The 19971-nt window shown below is 42.1% G+C and overlaps 1 protein-coding gene across 1 annotated transcript in view; it reads right to left on the bottom strand.

The window, feature by feature from the left end:
- The window catches only part of adgrv1 (adhesion G protein-coupled receptor V1), a 103093-nt gene that overhangs the window by 18469 nt on the left and 64653 nt on the right, over positions 1-19971 (bottom strand). The window contains exons 89-91 of the mRNA XM_027278170.1: positions 11951-12067; positions 7431-7609; positions 4086-4243 (exon numbers count right to left, since the gene is read on the bottom strand). Of these exons, the coding sequence (XP_027133971.1) occupies positions 4086-4243; positions 7431-7609; positions 11951-12067 (454 nt within the window). The remainder of the gene's footprint in view (positions 1-4085; positions 4244-7430; positions 7610-11950; positions 12068-19971) is intronic.

Here is a 19971-nt window from a genome sequence, read left to right as displayed (position 1 = left end):
TGAGCATGCATAAAGTGCACGAAAACCTTTGCACAAGCACAAGAGGCTCTCAGCTCTCTGCTTGGAGGTATCTTTTGGTGCAGCGGAGCAAAAAAAGTAAACAGTTTAACCCCAAATAGTGCAATTTCTACTCAAAACTACTTATCACGATTTTCTCTGGACATGATTGAGCTACTTTTCTCCACAGTAGGACGAGCTCCAGTTTATATTTGATCAGAGCTGGTTCATGGTGTGAGAAGACAAACTGAGAGGAGACTGTGGGTTCAACAAAAACAGTCAGGCAGAAACTCAAGACAGTGCTGACATTACTGTCCCAGAGAGGTCAGCAGCTGTAATAACAACAAGCTGCAATAAGCGTGTGTTGAGCACTCACAAACACCCAACATACGAGTAAAGTGAGTGTGAACTATGGTACAGTAACAGCTATGTTTTGAGCTATGAGGATATTCTGTAAGAGTACTGGGGTTCCAGTCATTTTGATGCAAATGCCCTTAAACACTGTAAAATATGAGGAATTCATGAATCAATTCAGCAGCCAAAGCTGGCGGAAGAAGTATCAGATGCAAGACAGATGGAAAACAAAGTTCTGCTACTCGAATCTGAGTTCATTTTAATGAACTTTTCTTTATTTTTTGCTAAAAATATGAGATAATTTTACCCCGTTGGGCCTCAAACAGCTACTTAAATGAAACCATTAAATGAAACCAAGAGGTTTAGTGTTTGGATTGAGGCTTTGCTTCTTCCTTTCCTGTTGTTTCCCCTCCCCTGTTTGTCCTGTCTGTCTCTGCCTGTCTCTGTGTATGTATGCTGCTGGGTGTGGCTTCCAGTTTCCTCTCACCTACCAATTCACCGCAACACCTGACCGATATAAAAGAACCGGCTCAACCAGCCAGATTGTTCTGTCTCGGATGTGGTAACAGACGCTACCGCCGACTATGTCCAGCTGAATCTTCTCTGGTTTTCAGCCACCCGGTCTTCAAAGATTCAACAACTCCTCATTTGTTTTAACTGATTCTGGTTTTCTGGACCACATATTGGGTCCCCGCGGCCGTTCATTTTAACATTTACAGGGGAATTGTTTCTTTGGTGGAACAACTCATAAAGAGACCACTAGTTTGGTACTAATGTTGTATTTTACAGTACCACATTAAAGTGACATGAAAGTATAAATTACTGTATCTAGTTACTTTCCACCACTAAAGCTCAACATCTAAATGTTCGATTGTAAATAAACTGCACCCACCGCATAAAGACTCAACTTTTCAGCACTGGTTTGTGTGAAACTATGTCAGCGCTATCAATTCTATCTTTTAGGATAATAGGAAGTAGCTTTCGTTACTGTCATTGGAATACAGGAACAGATTGAGGCTTTGCTGCTTTAGTGTTGACATTAATCTGAAGTAATGATCTCCGGATGATGATGTTCGCGATAAGCGGCACAGTTATGGGTGAGAATGATGATTGATAGGGAAAAAATGTTCCTAAAAACAAAAACAAAACAATGAAATACTCTCAATCAAATCAGTGAAATGTGCATAATGTAGCCATAACAAATCGTGTATAAATAGTAAAACCAGGTATAAGAAAACAAATCTTTCATGATCAACTTTCAGTTTGCATTTCAAGGCTACTGATAAACCAGGCAATGAGAACAAAATACAAACACGTGTCTGGCATCCAGATACGGCACAGCTTCGAAACACACAAAGTGCATAACACAGCGCTTTGCAATCAAACTTTATCCATCACATGTATTTGTTTATTTCCACATCCCCGGCCAATCAGTGATCAAAGTGCAGTCAAGTCAGGGAACACTTGGAGCCATAAAAATAGAACAATAATAGTTATTCATTCAACTCTGCTCTGTATCAAAAGAACATCACATCTTGTAAACACGCCTTGTGGGTTTAGCGGACTGCGATAAGGGCTCACAGCGCTGATGTGATCTGAATAGGTGATGTTGTAAATTTAGTTTGTTTATGTTTTTTTTTCCTTGCTGGTCTTTCATTGGTCACAATGGCAGAGTTCCAGTCTTTGCTGCGGTACAGGTACAAGACACACACTGGTACACTTGATTTCACTGACGTCAGTTGTCCTGCTATATCTGACACGGCTCTGTGAGTTTTACATGTGGGCTTCTTGCAATCACACACAGATACAGATTAGCTTATCTCATACATTTTTGCTGCAGTAAGACATTTGAGAATGCTGGAAACTTAAATATCCATTGTCATCATCGCACGTTCTCCACGACTCTTAACTGGATGGGAACGTCAAGGTGAAGCTCACACTACTAGATTCATGAGTGTGATTAAAAGGCCCATCTGAAGAGAATAACCAATCAAACAACACAATGATTAATAGTTGTCATTTATTCTACTTAAAGTTAACATGTGATGCCACAGAAAGAAATCTGATTAACTTATGAAGGTGACTCAAAAGATTTTTGGTCTGATTGCAGGACTGAAACCGTTCAGAGTTGCTGTACAGTGCCTTTGACGTTTTATACCAACTGACGAATTGTAGATACGTCCGGGGATTTAGCAGAGGCGTATCCTGTGTTAAGAACAATAAAATATTATAGGCCTTACTCTAGCATTTGTTTTATTCCCCTTTGGACTCTGGATGTGTTGAGGCAAAGCCAATATTGATATATTACTCTGCCAAAGGCTGTAATAAAGAAAAGACAACTGCAGCTAAATGGAGTCCATACTGTCTGTGTGCATGTTGTGTTCATGCATGTGTATATGTGGTGCTAAAACTAAACACTGATGCACCACCACATCAACTCTGATGAAGAATGTTGTTGCTGTCCAATTTTGTGTTTTTGAATTCCCATTCACGAGCAGCCTTTTCACGGTGCAGCTGTTCTGCACAAAACCAGACACACATATTCACACCTCAAGGGAACTGTGCCACGCACACGCAGTCACGACTCGTGCTGGGCCTCCCTTTCCCTGCATTTGCTCTCTCGTTCTCTCTCTCTCTCTCTCTCTCAGGGTAAATATGTAATTTTAGAAGTTGTTGAAACCTTGTGTGCAGCCCTGACTGCTTCATCTCTACTTTTCGACTCACAGTACAGTACAGCATTGATCTCTGCTGTCTACACCGTCCACCAAAGTAAAAATTCTCCTGTCTGGCTACGTCCTAACTCTACAGGCTGACCTTTAACACTCAGTCCTGTTTGTGAATGTGAAAGTATTGCCTTCTTGTTAATAATGCACACCTACCTGCAGCTCAGCAAAGCACTGTTTTGGTTCCCTACACTACTTCAGAGGCCACACACAGCGTGTAGGACAAACTGCTTGCCAGCCAGAGGACTGGCACTAATTCAGGCTTTGCTTCGTCATTGGAGGGCCTTGACTGAGCAAAACAAGCTAAAGCCTGCCGATTCTCACCGACGGCCACTGATTACAGCCATGATAGAGGGACCAGAGTGGTTTGGCCTCGGTTGTCATGTGTGGGCAAAGTGGGTGACTGTGCTAAACAAACAGGGCTGATTCATACTGACTGTAACTCCATGATGGTTATTTCTCTGAAAACAAGAATCTTGCATAACGTTTGTGTTTGTTCTCCAAATGACCTTACTGAAACACACTGGAGGTTTTATAATTCCTGTATGAACCCAGAGAACACCAGAGAGTATAAAACAGATTATACTTTAGATTGTTTTGCTTTAAACTCCGTTCGGCTCTGTAAATTGCTCCGTTAAGTCAAGTCAAGTACAACAGCTGAATAAAAGTGCGACTGTCAGCAGTGTTTCATTCAGAAAAGCAGGTATTGCTAATGTTTTTGTTCCTGTATCATGAATCCCTTAGGTACACACACAGCAGACAGAGACAGAACCAGTAAGCTGAGCAAAATAGGGGCTGAAACTTTTAGCCAAAAATAGGGGTGGATGCAGTCTAGTTCCCGAGGGCATCCTGGCAGCAGGTTCCTTTGTTTGTGCGATTTGTACGTGCGCAGAGCGAGAGATTTTGTGATTGGAAAAGGACTTCTTATCTTTTTATGTGCATTTACATTTTACCTCTTAAAACAAAAAGATGCCATGTACATGTTTGGGCATTTGCAGGTTTGTCGCGTACCTGTGCTGTTGGTCCGTCCACGGTAAATGTCATCATAGGCCTTCCACTGCTGAGTGACCTGGTAGGCGTGGATGAATACGACGAGCACTGCGACGAGGCAGATGAGAGGCACCAGCACTGCCGTGCACAGAGCTGCATAGATGTTTGGGATGAAGCACCTAGAGGAGGGATGGACAGGAATGTGAGTGTTCAGTGTTGTTTCAGTGTATGTAGAAAGCAGAGGAAATGGAAAGATGAAGAAGGGGACGTCACGCTGAAATGCATTAAGCAAAGCTCAATAGTAAGCTGTAGGAAACGGAAACGTATTACGTGCCTATATTGCTCTATATTTACTCAAGTTAAGACTTTGTTTATGAAAGTTTCACAACCAGGATCTGGCCGGTGAGACCTGTGAGCCTTCCTAAGACTCACAGCTTTCTTGCTCAACAGCAGATTTTGCCTTCAGCAGCAAAATACGAGTGTTCTTAAATCTTCTGAACAACCAGGTCACCCTGTAGCCACGGCGGGATAATATCCAAGGCCAAAGACGCTTAAAAAGTGTTTTTCTATTTAAAGGATGAAAGAACATTTCTAAGAACAACACAATACATTTGTTTCCTGCCTTGAAAGAGAGATGAATAAGTGGTTATGTGAATTTGTCCACTGAGCCTGCTTAACAGCCGAAGGACAAACTGTAAAATTTCGGACTGAATTTCAGGCTCAATACAAATAACATGTTTTTCCATGTCTTCGAAAAAGTGGAACTCTTTATTAAATCCATTTATTTTTTGTTATTTCTATCAACATTTGTCTGTTCACTCCGTTATTTTTCGCTCTCTATCTCGGTTGTTTTTCTGGAAAATCTCAGGAGTTCTTTCCCAGCTTCTGTCCAGTCAGACATGTTTTTTATTTATTAAAGAAAACTGAGTGAATTATTTTTCTCTGGGAAAACCACCTCATATAAACTGTAACTGCCAAACAACTACCAAAAACACTCATGCGACTTTGTGCTTTTCACAAAACAAGGTCAGCCGCTGGTTTGGTGGGAGCATGAAACACAGATAGGACTTCACCGCAGGCTGGAATAATCACAGAGAGAGAAAAAATGAAGCTTTGCTAGCCATAACATAACATGAGGTATGCCAAATAAAGCATTGCATCACCATGTCCCAGCAAGACAGCCAGACTATGAGAGTGTAAACACACTGGAATATGGATATTTGTACTGCTGTGGCCTTGTGGGAGGATGAGATCCTACTGTACTGAAAGTCTCACAAGAAAGTGAAATGTAGTGGACGAAGAAAACATTACCAAGAGGAAGAGAAGAAATAAAGTGAGTGATTCCCTTTATTGGGAGTTAACTTTACATCTCCACAGGTCAGACTATAAACCATCCTGTATGGATTAGATACATGTCAGGTTTAAATGTCTGTCCTTGAGTAACTTTATAGCCTGACTATAAAGCAGCCAAACTAACAGTGCATCAGTCCAGGTAACAGTTTATCAAGTCAGAGCTGGATATAAAGTGAATTTTGTTTAAATAAATTCCAAATTATGGTAACGAGATGTACTGCACTAGCAAAAGCCAATTAGGTGAATTTTATAATGATCTCCTCTCCTCTCTACTATTAACAGTGCATAGGTAATGCTAAGGTAATAACTGAGAGACAATTTTAACATATTCAGAAAGTCAAATAAAATCATTAAATTTGACTTTTTCTAACTTTAATCATTTATGTACTTTCTTCTCATGTTACAGCTCAAAACTGAATCATCTCCTCCTGTTTTATGTCCCCGTTTTCTCTTTTATCCACACTTGACTTTAAAAAACGGTCTGTTAAATTTAAGAGACGTCTCTGCTTAAAGGACCTGTGTGTAAGATTTAGTAGCACCTCAAGGGGTACACGCTGATTGCAAACCTCTCACTAGACCCACTACTGCTTTCTAGTGTGAAAGTGAAAAACTCAAAAGGGCTTAACTAGAGCCTGTGTTTGTTTTGTCCATCCTGGGCTACTGTACAAACATGGCGGTTCAACTAATGAAAACATATTTATGCAGATTATATTCCATCCCTGCCATATTCTGTAAATAGACCCCCCCTTTATCAGACACACCGGACCTTTAATTTAAAGATGTACAACCTACACTATGTGCCACAGAAAAATAAATCAAGTCCAACCCAGAAAGCAATAATAGGAGCTCTGAACCACACAGTGTGGTGAGATGACAGAAAACATTGATGTAACCTGCGTAAGTGCTAATTATGTGTAAGACATCCTACCACTAGCACTAGAGTGATGTTGAAAGGGGCGACAATAATACAATATGCAACAAAAAACATGGAGGGAATATTATGCGACGTTCCCTATTGTGTGTACATCGAACCATTGTTTAGTTGTTTGGAACACGTATGACACAAATACATAAAATTACAGTAGGAAAACAACCTATGCGACACAAAAAACGCACCCGCTGACGCAAAGATCTGAGCTTGACACCTGTTTGCACGCAGGCAGGGTGAAACTGAGACAGCTTGAGTTGTAAGAAAACAAGACAGCGACCTGTTTGCACTCACGAGGAGGTAGAGAGAGAGAGCGAGAGAGAGAGAGAGAGAGAGAGAGAGAGAGAGGAAATTCAAAGGCTGCTTCATTCCCTCAAAGAGGAAGGTACGCTTCCAGGGAAACTGAATACTCCTCTGTATGCCTGAATCTCTCATGTATACGCTCACTGTATCACATACACCCACCGACAGGAAACACGCACTCTCGATCCCAAGGATAACAGCCCCACCTAAGACCACTGGATAATTTGAGATGTTTAGATGTGTCCACTTGAGCACATACGCCTCAATGCAAAAAAAAATAACTTTGGCAATTATAAACAGAGACACACCTGACTTGCGCAAGTTTATACAAAGTGACCTCATCTGTTGTGCTCTGTAGTTGGTGTACTGTAGCATTCAGGTGTTCTGTGCATAGAGGGCACACAGTTATTTTTAGCGCACACACACACACACACACACCTAAAGCTACACAGTATATGGGTTATTTAGGGTTTTTCATGCCTCTGCACTGCTGTGTGAAAGCCTCCGCCCCTAAGGTAAAGACTCAAGTTTCTATGTGGGGAGATTCATTTAGTCATTCACTCGATTGGGCAAACTACCTCCTCACATGATGTCACCGGCTCAGGTGCTTTCTGTTTGCTTTACTCCAGCCTGAGGTGGAATTTACCTAAGTCTGAAATAGAAACTGAAATCACCATTACCGACTCAGACCGGTTTAAAAGAACAGATTACACTAGTGTTGGGTTCATTCCACTGCCTTGTCATCAGATCTAAAGACCACTTGTGTATGCTGTCATACTTACACATCCCCTTGCACCAGTCCGTATACACTGTGTATCGTCCATCCGAAGCCGCCAAGCAAGACGATGACCAGGACAATGATCACCATAGCAGGAAGCCCCCAGCCCAGCAGGAAGTAGAGGAGGTGTCGACGGTCTGTGTGCTCGTCATTCATCACCAGGATTTGCCAAAAGTTCACCGCCTGGGGACACAGTTTAAGAAAACAACTTATATTTAGAACCTTTATGGATTATATCATTTCTGTTTTGCTTGCATGTGAGGACATTTAGTCTTCATAGCGTGCGACACGCAACCGCACTTTCATCACACCCACAACAGCTATGTTTGCTTTGCAATCTAAGCAGGCTTCGATAGTCTCATCCATCTGATACAGCCCTCCATTGTTACATAAGCAGCCTTTCGGAACACCTGTTGGTTGCAACACAGACACAAAGTCTTATCCCTGTGTGAAGACAATCACTTAGCTTTCAGACGGTTTTAAACCCCTGCAGATGAAGAGCAAAGGTTTATTTTAAGTTTCGCAGTCAAGCTAAAAGGCTAAAGAAAGCAGATCTCTATTTTACAATCCAGCTTGTGGGCTGGGGTTTTATATCAAAGACCTTCACTACATCTATCCTCATTAAAAGCAAACATTTTACAGCTGATAACGATTTAACTTTTATTTAAAAAAGGAATAAAGACTGGCGTGTTATCGGAAATTCAATCAAAGCTCCTTCTTCTGTCCTACAAATAAACATCATGCGACAGCTACTATGAATAGCAGCTGATGATCTTTGTAAGGGTCCATCTGTCTGTGACCACTTAAGCAGGACATTTGCACAAAGGGCAGTGTGATGCAACTAATGACAAGAGGTTAAGAGACTCTGACCTCCCCCCTCAGATAACCTCTGTCTCCCCCATAGGCAGAACCATATCGTATAACCACTGCCACAACAAACGTTGCTGCACAAACCCACAACACAAAACTACACTTGTTGTGTAACAGTTTGGCTGCTCTGCACTGAGACAATAGCGTGATGGTGGTCAGGACTTTCCTACATTACAGGGATTACGGATAACTATGAGCTGAGCTGCCTCTGCAGTGGCTGTATCCCATCGCTGACTGTTGATACTGCAGCCAAATAAAGCAATGTCTTACCACTTACCACTCGAGTGAATACAGATCAGTATCCAGCATTTGCTGACTTGTTTTTACCTTGTCACCATGGTAACTGTGTAAAGGGTCAGTTCAACCAAACAGAAATATAAATTCTAGTATATTTAGTATATGTTCGATTTATCTAGCGGTATCTTATTTATTCAGGTTCTGAGATATGTGAGATTCATGTTGCCATCCAATACACTTGGACTGAATAGTATTTGTTCATAGTCCTTCAAAAGAAAAGTTTCTTTCCAAAAACAATGTCCTGGCAAGTTTGGATCATATGAGTTTTTTTTTTTTGAAGAAGTACAATGAAAACAGCTGAGTGCTCTGTGGAGACCAAATATCAAAACTGAACTGAAACTCTCAGTACTGCTTGATACCACTGAAGGTCTTAGAGATCACTGGATTGATTGAAACAGAAACAGCTGACTGATTGACTAGACTAATGATCATTGGTGACCACTTATCACAATCAAATACAATGCAAAACACTTGCAGATGTGACAAACCTGTGAAACTGGCACTCTGATTGGTTGTTTGTCTGGCTAATTACCACAGTGAAATACACTTACACTTTTTAGTACACTTTGAAAGAGTTGTACAGTACTATTATGTAATATTATACCATGTCTCGGTAAGCTGAGGTGGCCTGTGCGAGCCTCTGCAGTCAAGAAAAAGCTGGTTTGGATAGTGATTCAATTATTGGCTGTTTACTGGCATCACGCCAGGGCATATTCCCCCTGACCAACTAAAGGACGTGCACATCCTCCCATACGCACACGCTGCAGTTATTGATTTGAAGTCTTCTTCATGGTCTGAGATGGGCTGCTGGCGCCCGCACATATCAGCCACTTAGCTGAAAGCAGCTACCTGATAGGGGGAGGAAAAAATGCGCGGTGAGACATCACCGAGGTCGATACTGAGACGGCGGTGAGGACAGAAAGGGTTTTAGTGCCGCACGTCAATGAAATGCCAGAGTGGCAGCAATATTTTCATTGTCAGCTGCTATTGTTGCTTACAATAAAGAAGAATGAGGGCTTTTCTGGCAGGAAAGAACAAGGGCAGTTTAAGAAAAAGTGGATCTCTGTTCCTAAAGGGAGTGAGTGTATGGAGAAAAAAACAGAAATACAAAAATACTAAGTTAACTTTGTTCACCTAACTATTTATTTAATCTGTTTCTGAGTTGAGTCATATTCTGTTTCCTCCACTAGATCATATCAGCTACTATCACGCGTGTCTAAACCCGCTTTTTTACATCAAAACACGTCTCATCTCACCCGTCATTCAAATTCTAACACTTCATAAGCCACATGAAAGCCTTTGGTCTGAGCCTTTATCCCTTGAGATATATTTTAGAGGTCATCTGGTAAACAGTCTAATATGAAAAAGAAAAAAAAAACTGCATTCATACACGTAGAGCTCTGCTGGATCCAGTATAACTCCACTGTGGTCACTCTCCATTAGCTTATTCAAAGGGCTAATCTCGTAATGCTCCACAAATAATAACGTATGTGCCAGGAGAGATTATATCCACTGCATAAACAATGATTATGTTCACTTACAAACGTCACACTGTAAAAAAAAAGAAGTGAAGAATGATGGGAACAAAGAAACATGTAGTTACGCAAGAGAAAAGATGACGTTAGGAAAAATAGGGGGGAGATGAGAAAGTTCATTTGGGGACAGTCTCCTCAGTATACTGGTCGGCTTCTCATGTTTATGTGGTGGACCTCATGTAAACCCAGACTAAATGACTCTTGTTATCTGGCTTATGTTTGGACACAATCCAAAAGTTTTTGAGTCATGATGACTGATGTCTCAGATCTCTTTGTCTATAGTCTGTTGATGATTTAACCTCCTTTCCAGTGTAGCCAGCAGAAATCTAGACGTGAGATACAAAGGCCAAGACTTCCTCTTCTGTTCATTAACAACTTTACACACGAGAATGACACAATTATGGATATCTGCAATTAAATGTAAATACATTTTGTAAAAAGCTAAATCTTAGTCAGATGATATCGAATTGGTTCTTAAATTGCATTATTGGCCAATGCGTCCCATCTCTTTTACATGGCCAACTCAAACATGAAAAACAAGAACACTTTCGATACCAAAATCTTTTCCCTTGCCTGCAGATCCTGCAATTGTATGGGGATATCTATTTATAGGGACTATGACGACAATGGATCATGGAAGTCAGCCACCATCCAGAAAATACAGTATAGTTTGCAGTCACTTCTAAAATAAATATGTCTGAAACTAACTAAAAATAAACAGTAATATTTATTTAAAAAGTTGCAAACAATGATTTATTTTAATTAAATGAATGGATTTGTTTCACTGCAGGGCAGGATTAAGAGGAGGGGGATCAGCTGAGGACAAGGGGTCTATCCCTGAGGCAGTGTTCCTTTCTGGAGGTGCTGATGTGCTTCAGCCCATGTTCACCACATTCCTGAGCTGTATCAGCAGGTCACAAGTCATTTATGGTCTCTCTGAAGGATTAAAAATGGCTTATGTAAGATTAACACTGGCAGCTAAAAGTCATATTTTCTTGGCATTGTGCGTGTCATAGATCTGAAGTTTTCTTTTGTATAATTGTATGAGAATTAACAGATAAAACAAGTAGTAAAACAATAAGTATGTTGGTGTTTAAGCAGTGAACCAAGCCTAAATTTATTTTTCCCGTGCAAGTTAAGCTGCAAATTGGGACTCTGTCTGCAAAAAGAAATAGGGGTCAAGAAGGAGGGGGTTAGGACGTGCTTGGGTTAGGTGTTACTAAGTGGTACCAGTCTCGGGTCAAAGATCATGTCAGGCAGCATTTTGGTACCTTGATCTCACCTCCTAATCAAAACCTGCCTAAGCCCACATGGTGGAGAAATTAAGTTTCACTAGTTATTATGTAAAAAAAAACATGCTTCAAGTAAGAATAGGAACCCTGTATATGCCAAGCCATGAGGAAAACAAGCAAGAGGACTTACAGGTGCCCTTCAGTAAAAAAAAAAATTATTTGACTGTGGAGTATGATAATATATTTGACATTTCATCTGCGGTACTTTATATCTTTGACCAACAGAATGACTTTAATGTCCCTCTTCAATTACAGCTCAACAATCGACCCTGTTGTCTGATTGAAGCCCTCGTGAACAGACGTCATCGTGGAAGCTTTGCAGACTGGACAGAGACAGTTTCATCTCTTAATCCAGGTAAAACATCAGAAATAAGAGCATATATCTCTACCTATATTAGGAGAAGAGGAGTGTGTCATCCATGATCAAGCTGCATGGCAACAATTGCAGCAAAGCTAGTAGAAATCTAATGAACACACACTTTGTTAGTTGCTATGCAGACTCAGGTGTATCTAGTGTTGCTTAGTGTTACCTGTATGAGCATCCAAAAGAACTGACTGAGGTGGAAATAGTGAGCGAAGAGCGCCACAGCAGCACAGCTGTCCTCTGAAAACATTCGGCCACGGAAAGCTGACACCAGGAAACAGATCTGTAGGAGAAGAAAGAGAAAATTTAGAATCAGTTACCATTGTGTGTAAATGAGCCTTTCATCCTTTAGCCAATGAAGCAGCAGCAGAAGCACATTTTTTTATGGCATGTGCCATATATACCCATACACATACTGTTAGAGAACATGGTGACATTTTCTATGGCTGCCTGGTACGCTCATACACAGACAGGTGCAGGACCACCTTGTAGATTCAGCTGATCATATTGCGCATGAGTGGATTCATTGCTTGTTTTGAAGTCTATACATTTTTAAAGGAGACAGCGAGATTCAGATTGCCCCCCCCTCTTCCCCACACTCCCAAAGAGGAGGAACAGCCTGCAGACCTGTTACATCACCATGCAGCAAGCTTTGCAGGCGGGAGCAAAAAGATAAAAAAATAAATAAATCAACAACATAAACAACGCTGACAAATATGTTCTCCTCGCATCATCCCACATGCACATAGATTCGTAGAAATCTGTGGGTGTAACACTCAGTCTAAATATCCAAAACAAAGGTCATCGAATAATCACTGCAGAAAACAGCTTGCGGTAGGTGTGCGTGTGCAGAAGAAGAGAAAGAGAGAGGGAGAGAGAGTTTTGTAGGCGGCAACGCACGGAGGCCAAAATTCAATTTGTAACATTGGACGCAGGACGGTGTGGAAAACCCATGAGGGCAGCAGAAAATATTGCTGCTGTGCTGTCCATCAGAGAGCTTCATTAACCTCTGGCACTGACAGAGTGCGGTGCCAATGCAGCTGGCCAACTGTTACATAACCCGCGTCCTGAAAGAAAGAGAGTAGGAGCCGAGGGATGTGAACCATAACCTTGTGTCAAATGTTACCTACATTATATACATTATACTCGGCAGTCATACAGTAGCAGACGCAGCCTCAGGGGCAAATAAAAGTTTCTGTACTTGTGTTCTTGAGCAGCTTTTTTACAGTACAAATACAGTAATTATCTCTGTTACATCAACACTCATTTGATTTGACTTGACAAAACCAAACAACAGGTTCTGAAGACAGAGCAGTTGAGCTCTTAATATATTCAAAACAAGCTAATGTATACTGTCTGGTGCCAACCTATGGTTTCAGCTAATTTGTCTGAGACAGTCTCTATAGTAACCGGGTAAACCGGGTGAACTGTGACATGACCTATTTTCCACACACAGCTTGTTTGTGGATGACACGATACATCTCGCCTGTTCGAGTGGGGTGATGTCTACTGTATGGAGTCACACCTCTAATGTCTTTTCTTTACAGGCTTTCTTTGGAAGTTTTATTTCCTCTCCCTCTTTGTAGGTTTTCCTCTGTCCTATTGCTTACAGTCTGAAAAAAAAATCCCATTCGGAAACCCCTAAATAACCAATCCTGGATTTTCCAGCTGTTGCTAACCCCGTCTGCATCCTCCTGTTGACTAAGGGGAAAAGTCAGGGCCTTTTAAAAATAATAAGAATCATGAGTCAGTTTCCCATCCGTGCTCCAAACCCTGTAGGGTGCGAGTGGGAGGGATGGCACAGGAAGGGAACTCGTGCCTGAACGGCCGGGAACCGTGCCTGAGTAGAGAGGCTGTTCAGGTAGCTTATGGGAACAAAGATTATGCGGCGGGGTTGTGTGTTTTTGGCAGTGAGTTAGTCTCATTTGGCCAAAAGGCACAGTATGACAGACCATCCATCCTCTCAAAAGCAAAACAATGGGGAAACTACTAGGCGAGAAATGCTAAATAAACTGCAGGACGCTAGACACATAATCATAAGCAAACATGCAGAACATACACGCATGTTTGTTTAGCACAAAAGGCTCTAATTTTGTGAAATCAAGCGTGGGGCACAGTCAAGTGTGGCATGCACAAAGGGGGGTGGCGGCGTGGTTTAGGCAATCTTGCGGCTGTGTGCAGCAATGGCAGTGGGATAAATGATCAGTGGGTGTGTTAGGGGCCAATCGCTTTGACTCGGCTCATCCCCTTTAATGATTATTTGGCTTAATCTATATTAGATTAGTCTGTATCTACAGCACACGCAACAATACTATGTATACTGTCTTGACATGTGTTAACATGGCTCAGCTTGGAGCAATGCACCCACACCAATTTGCTTTAGCTCTTCATGACAAACCCCAGTAGCCTCTGGGATAACTAATGAACCACCGAAACTACTGACCTATGTCGAAACTATGACATAACAGGTGGAGAGAAATGGCCTTGTGGGTAAAGGAGGGCAAAGGGTAGGGTGGGTGAACTGGTCTGGGTGAGTCAACAGGTAAGAGTATCATAACAATTATATTTGAGCTCAACGGTCCTAAAATAAGGAGTCAAGCAGACAGGTACACACTGTACAGACAGAAACTTGATCTGACTTTTTATTGATTTTGTGGTCATTACATAATACTCTGTTGTTGCTGCTCACTAGGGTCTGGTTAACATGTCACACTTAATGTCATATGGCTTACACTGCAGGGCGGGACATAAAACTCAACTTTGAAAGATCACAATGTTCTTCAAAGCACTTAGGATACAGTGTTTCTATATGGCTTATAGCATGGGTCAAAGTCTGACATCGTGGGCCTTCCCTTCAAACAAAGCATGGAAACGGGTTTCGCTCAGTTCCTGGACACTTATGGGATCCTGATTATGTTATGTGATCCCATAGACGCTTAGCCAAGATATCCTAATATTACTGTTTGACATAACTTCAGTTATAGTCCATCCTGAGGCATTTAGTGGGAAAAGCAGTATAACTTTGTAAATCGACCGTATCTCTGAACTCTTTTACCCAAATCACACACATTTAAATTATTCTATATGATCTCCTTTTGATAACTGATATTTTTTTTCACTTTTAAGCTTAGAAACTCCTAACCTAAATTTTGGAAATCATCCCAAACATCCAGTAATCTGAGCCTAGCATGAACCCGAAACTGTTCGCCACACCAGTGAAGACAATAAATAGGGCGTGACTGAGATAAGGGAGTTATCCACCCTCCCCAGAGCCAATTACACTCACGACAAACAAACTGAACTGTCTAACACTTGATCTGCTAAATGTCACGAAACACGCAATAAAAAACGAAAGAAAAGAGGTAGTGGGATGTGGGTAAACTGGAGTCAGGTTTGATGACAGACCAGACTGATCCTTCAGGCAGGTCTCATGTCAGCACTGACATGCAAGCTGCATTAATTAATGAGGGTGAGGATGAAGGGGCGTTCTGGGACAAACCAACCCATCACTTACGCCTTGCAGAAACAATACTCATTAACTCAGTGTCAGCAGCAAACTACAAGCCTGGGACTAATATGGATATATGGCCTTTGTTGAGGCCTATTCTTTGAGATGAGCTAGATATGGAGGCCACGGTTACACCTTTGGCCTTTGTTTAGTCCATTGTGATAAGTACACAGTGCATGTCAGGACTCTAATAATGATGACCTGCCACAGGGATGGGTTCGGAGGGTGGAGAGGTGACAGGTGCAGATGTAAAGTTTATCAAAGATTAACTGCCCGGCACTTTGTCCTCAGGCCTCCTTCTTTTTTGTGTAAGACACTAAGGAGTCAACCTGTCTAGACCCTGAGGCTACAGACTTATTAAAAGCAGGGACAGGGAGGTGCTGCAGTACTCTAAATACAAGTCATGTCAGCGTAGTGTGTGTGTCATGTGCAGGTTCTCATGGCTGGTAAAACAGGAACCACCAAAGCTCCCATGCCTGAACGCTACTAATTTATCATTCATTTGTGCAAAGATCACATATCAATGTGCTGTCTCACGCACAGGGGCCAATGATAAAGATAGAAGCCCTTTGAGAATGCACACAGTATGAAAAGTCAAAAACAAAGCAGCTGTTATTCTAGAGATTTTTTTGTGGCCTTGTCATCAGGCCTATCTCTTAGGCTAAATGTCCAATCAGAGAGCTTGGCTTTGTTTTGTGGCCCTCGAGCACCCAGGAGACTGTCAGTTCACTGTTGTTGTTTTTGTTTTTGCTTCAGATCTACTGCTGCTATGGGACTGATTCAAGATTTCAACCTCGCTTTGATAAGATACACAGATCTGAAAGAGACAAAATGGTTGTTTCCCATCCTTAAGTCGACAGCGGTGAATGATGAAGAAGACTGACTGGCGGGACGCCAAATGGCCTCATCACGATGAATCCTCAAGAGACTAGATTAGGGAATAATTAGCAAAAGATAAATCAAAAGAGCGTGCAGTAAAGAGACTAAATAAAGCTACGTCAAAGGAGATGAGAGAAACGCTGCAAAAAATAAATAAAAAACTGCACGCAGGAAACATAATATTTTGCTGCAGCTACTTTATACTGCTGCTGCTGCTGCTGCTGGTCGCAGCTCTCATCCTCCCAGTGAGTTTTGCAGCTGATCGATAGCCCTGTGTGCTGACGCTAACGTAGCAAAGTGTACCAGTGTGGCTAAAAATAGCATCTGATGCATTACATCACTGAGGGAATGGGCCTTAGCTGTCTGCCTGCCAGACTATCCATCTAGACTTGTGTCCAAAACACTTAACCTCCACCTCTCCCCTCCTCCAGCCTCCCTTCTCCCATCCTCTTCCTATACCCGCAACTCCCTCTCCATCCCCTGCACCACCCTTCATCTCATCTCCCCCTCCTCCTCCTCCTCCTCCTCCCCCCTCCTCCTCCTCCTCTCTTCTCCTTCACCTCCCCCCCTTCTACTCTAACAGCTACCGGTCTGATCTAGCTGGTTCCAGCCTCAGCCTGCACCCAGGGTGTTTCCGCTTCTGCCTTTGTTCAAGAACAGAGATAAAGCAAAAAGAAAAAAAAGAGAAAAGAGAAAGATGAGATTATCAATCCGCCGCCGCTCCCTTCATTATTTTCTCAACAAACAATTCCTTCTCAGCTGACGTAACTTCAGTCTTCATCGCTATCAATCACACCACCACCCTCTGATTCGCAATTCACAATATTCCAGCAGCCTTAGCAGAGGCAATATGTCAAATTACAACACGCACATTTATCTGTAAAGTATGCCGGCGTTAAACTGAGTAGAGTGACTGGCTCATAGGGTCTTCTCGTGTGTCGCAGTCTCTCAGGATATGCATGCATGTTGTTTATGTGCAGAAGGACACGGGACAGCCAGTTGCAAGAAGCGGGTCACATGGTTATGGCTGATAGCTGGGTTAGTGGGCCAGTGTGTGTGTGTGTGTGGAGAAGGAGGAGAGATTTAACATTTGCTGACAGGACATGTGCGTTTGTTGAAATCAAAAATCAAGAACAAGAACAGATGACGATCATTAATGCGAGCTGCTGCATCACAGTTAAGATGGAAAATAATTGAATCTCACTGGTGTGAAGAGTTTAATGTCATTCTTTGAGAGCCACTGCTACTGTATTTGCCTCACTGGACATTTCACCAACATACTGTGCATGCGTGTTAATGAGCAGCCATCTCAAGTGTTTTCTGAATAGCATGCCTAGTCTCTTAAGGGCACGGTGTAGAAGTAAAGTTCACAGGTGTTTTGGGTTGAACCTTAGGCTGAAGCTTACTTGCTGAGCCAGCTGTTGGCAAATAAACACCCGCTCCCCTTTTGTCTGTTTCACATTCAAACAACCACAACACTGCATCTACATTTGCTTACGTGAGCACACACTGCGACGCAGTCATAGAGTGTCTATGTGCATCCATGAAGCAGAGAAGGATGATATCAAGAGCCTTTGCCACGTTTCTGTGGAAATGACTTGATATATAATAAATGATAAAGCGAGAGGCTGCGGGTTTCGGTTTCAGAGTTCGGGTGTGACACAGCGATAGGGGAATGTCAGCACCTTGAAGAGTATGAGACAGCTAAAACAAGCACAAACACTGTCAACACATTTACAGTGTCATTGCTGTCATTGTTTGAGGTTGAGGGGAATGCGGAAACCAAGTGATCAAATATTTTTTTCAGCACCTAATACTCTGTGCAATGTGTATTTCTACTGTATTACAATCCAAATGAAGCCGAAGATTAAATCTTATGGTAATATCGCTCATCGTTGGGGCGAGGTATTGGTACTAGATGCCTTTGGGTATCAATCGAAATAACCCAGCAGCAAGCGCACATTTCTCCAGTCAAACAATGGCGACCAGATCTGGAAATAAATGTATCGTACAGCTCGGAGTCAATCACTGGAAGTGTTCCTCGATTAAATCCAAGGTGTGACTGGTGGTCCACAGCTTCAATTACTGTAGCAGCGAGCAGCTACATACAGTCTGTGGTGAAGCTGTTCAGCATGCTGAGATGCCTTGAAAACATTCGGGCCTGTGGCGTCTGATAAAAATACATCCATAAAAGGTATCCGATGCTGTATTGTTGTTGGTATTACTGGTATGGATGCTGGTATTGTGCTTTTTTAAATGATAACCAGTCCTACTCATCATAATCAGTTCCTATTTAGTGAGTACAAGTAGATAAAAACTGCTTCCAATGACATTTTTGCTGTTGCTGCCAATGCTCACGCTAAATTCAAACAGACCAGTGCTCATGCTGAAGATCTCAGCAGTACCACCCACATGAAGCACATTTAGCTGTATTCTAGCAGGCCTTCTGCTTCTTTCCTCCCATTCACGCTCCAGTCAAAGAGCGTCTGCTGTTGAAAACCCTGCTTTCCATCACAACGGGACTACTTTCAAGTAGCCTCTTGAATTTCCTTCCTCAACATCTGGTGTAAACCAGTCTGGAGACCAGACAGAGAAGTCTTTGGGTTGCAAGGCACGAGATATACACACACATGAATGCATATGCATACACACACACCTATAAAAACACAGCTGCTCAAGGTCAGCTCCCTAAACACAAACACTCAATGGGTCTACTCTGCTCTACCACAAACCTCTGTGTGTGTGTGTGTATGTGATTTAATGCATACATGATGTGGGTGTGCACCATTCCACAAATAAGTCTTCTATGGGCTACTGCCATGGTTTGACCATTGAACATGGACGCTTTATGCTATTTTAGGTCCATAGATGAAACACTACACTGCAGAACATCCTGAAACTATGACCACTGTTCGGTTATTTAAAAAAATGGTGCTTTCAGTCTCAGTGAGATGCACAAGACTTTCTATTCACGACACAGGCCATCTTTCCATTTTCATGTGCAACTGATCTTTAATCAGAGGCAGAGCGAGGAAAAGGGGGGCCGGTGATCTGGACTATATGTGATCTGAACTATATGTAACATGTCTTTCTAACGTAAGCGCAAGTGTGCAGACAGTGCCATGTGAGTTACATCACAGGTCAGGCTTAAGCTACTCATGTTTGCAAGAAAGTACATAATGATCTTTTTATGGTGACCTGTTGCATCACATTCAGATCTGTACTACATTCGTGTCTCATCAGTCGGATGAGGGCTAAGTCTAATCATAGTCAGAAAGCGTACGGAGGCTCTCTAAAGCAGCCCCCTTTCACTGCTGTCCAACATCGATCGAGGAGAGTCCCCTCTCCTATGCAAACTGACTCATCTGCAGCAGCTCTCAGTGTCAAGTCAATGGGCGGCTGTAAAGCCAATCAATTTGTGAAGAGTCTGATCTGAAGTTAAATAATGTATGCTCCATTCATGCTGCTCTCCACTACTCACTGTGCTCTGGTACCTCACTGTGTAATTTAGACTTAATCAGAGTCGACTGTACTATCATGCGCTGTATAATGTCGGTCTCATTTGGCCTCTACCTAATCTAAGACTAACTTAACACAATGCTTGGAAGATTTTTGGCTCAATCCTTTAGTCATAATTTAATTGCAAACAGTTTTACAATCTGCACTTGGTTTTTTCAGATTCTGTGCACCAGAGGGGGAAAATATGTTTATACTTTCATCTCTCAGAGTTGATCTCGTCAAAAGGATAAAATATGTAGGCCTTGAATCAAACCACTTCTGTCTGGACATCAGTGAAGCAA

This window comes from Larimichthys crocea, chromosome III, assembly GCF_000972845.2.
Source record: "Larimichthys crocea isolate SSNF chromosome III, L_crocea_2.0, whole genome shotgun sequence".
NCBI lineage: Eukaryota > Metazoa > Chordata > Actinopteri > Sciaenidae > Larimichthys > Larimichthys crocea.
Note: the sequence above shows the minus strand (reverse complement) of the source record. Positions and strands in the feature narration are given on the sequence as shown.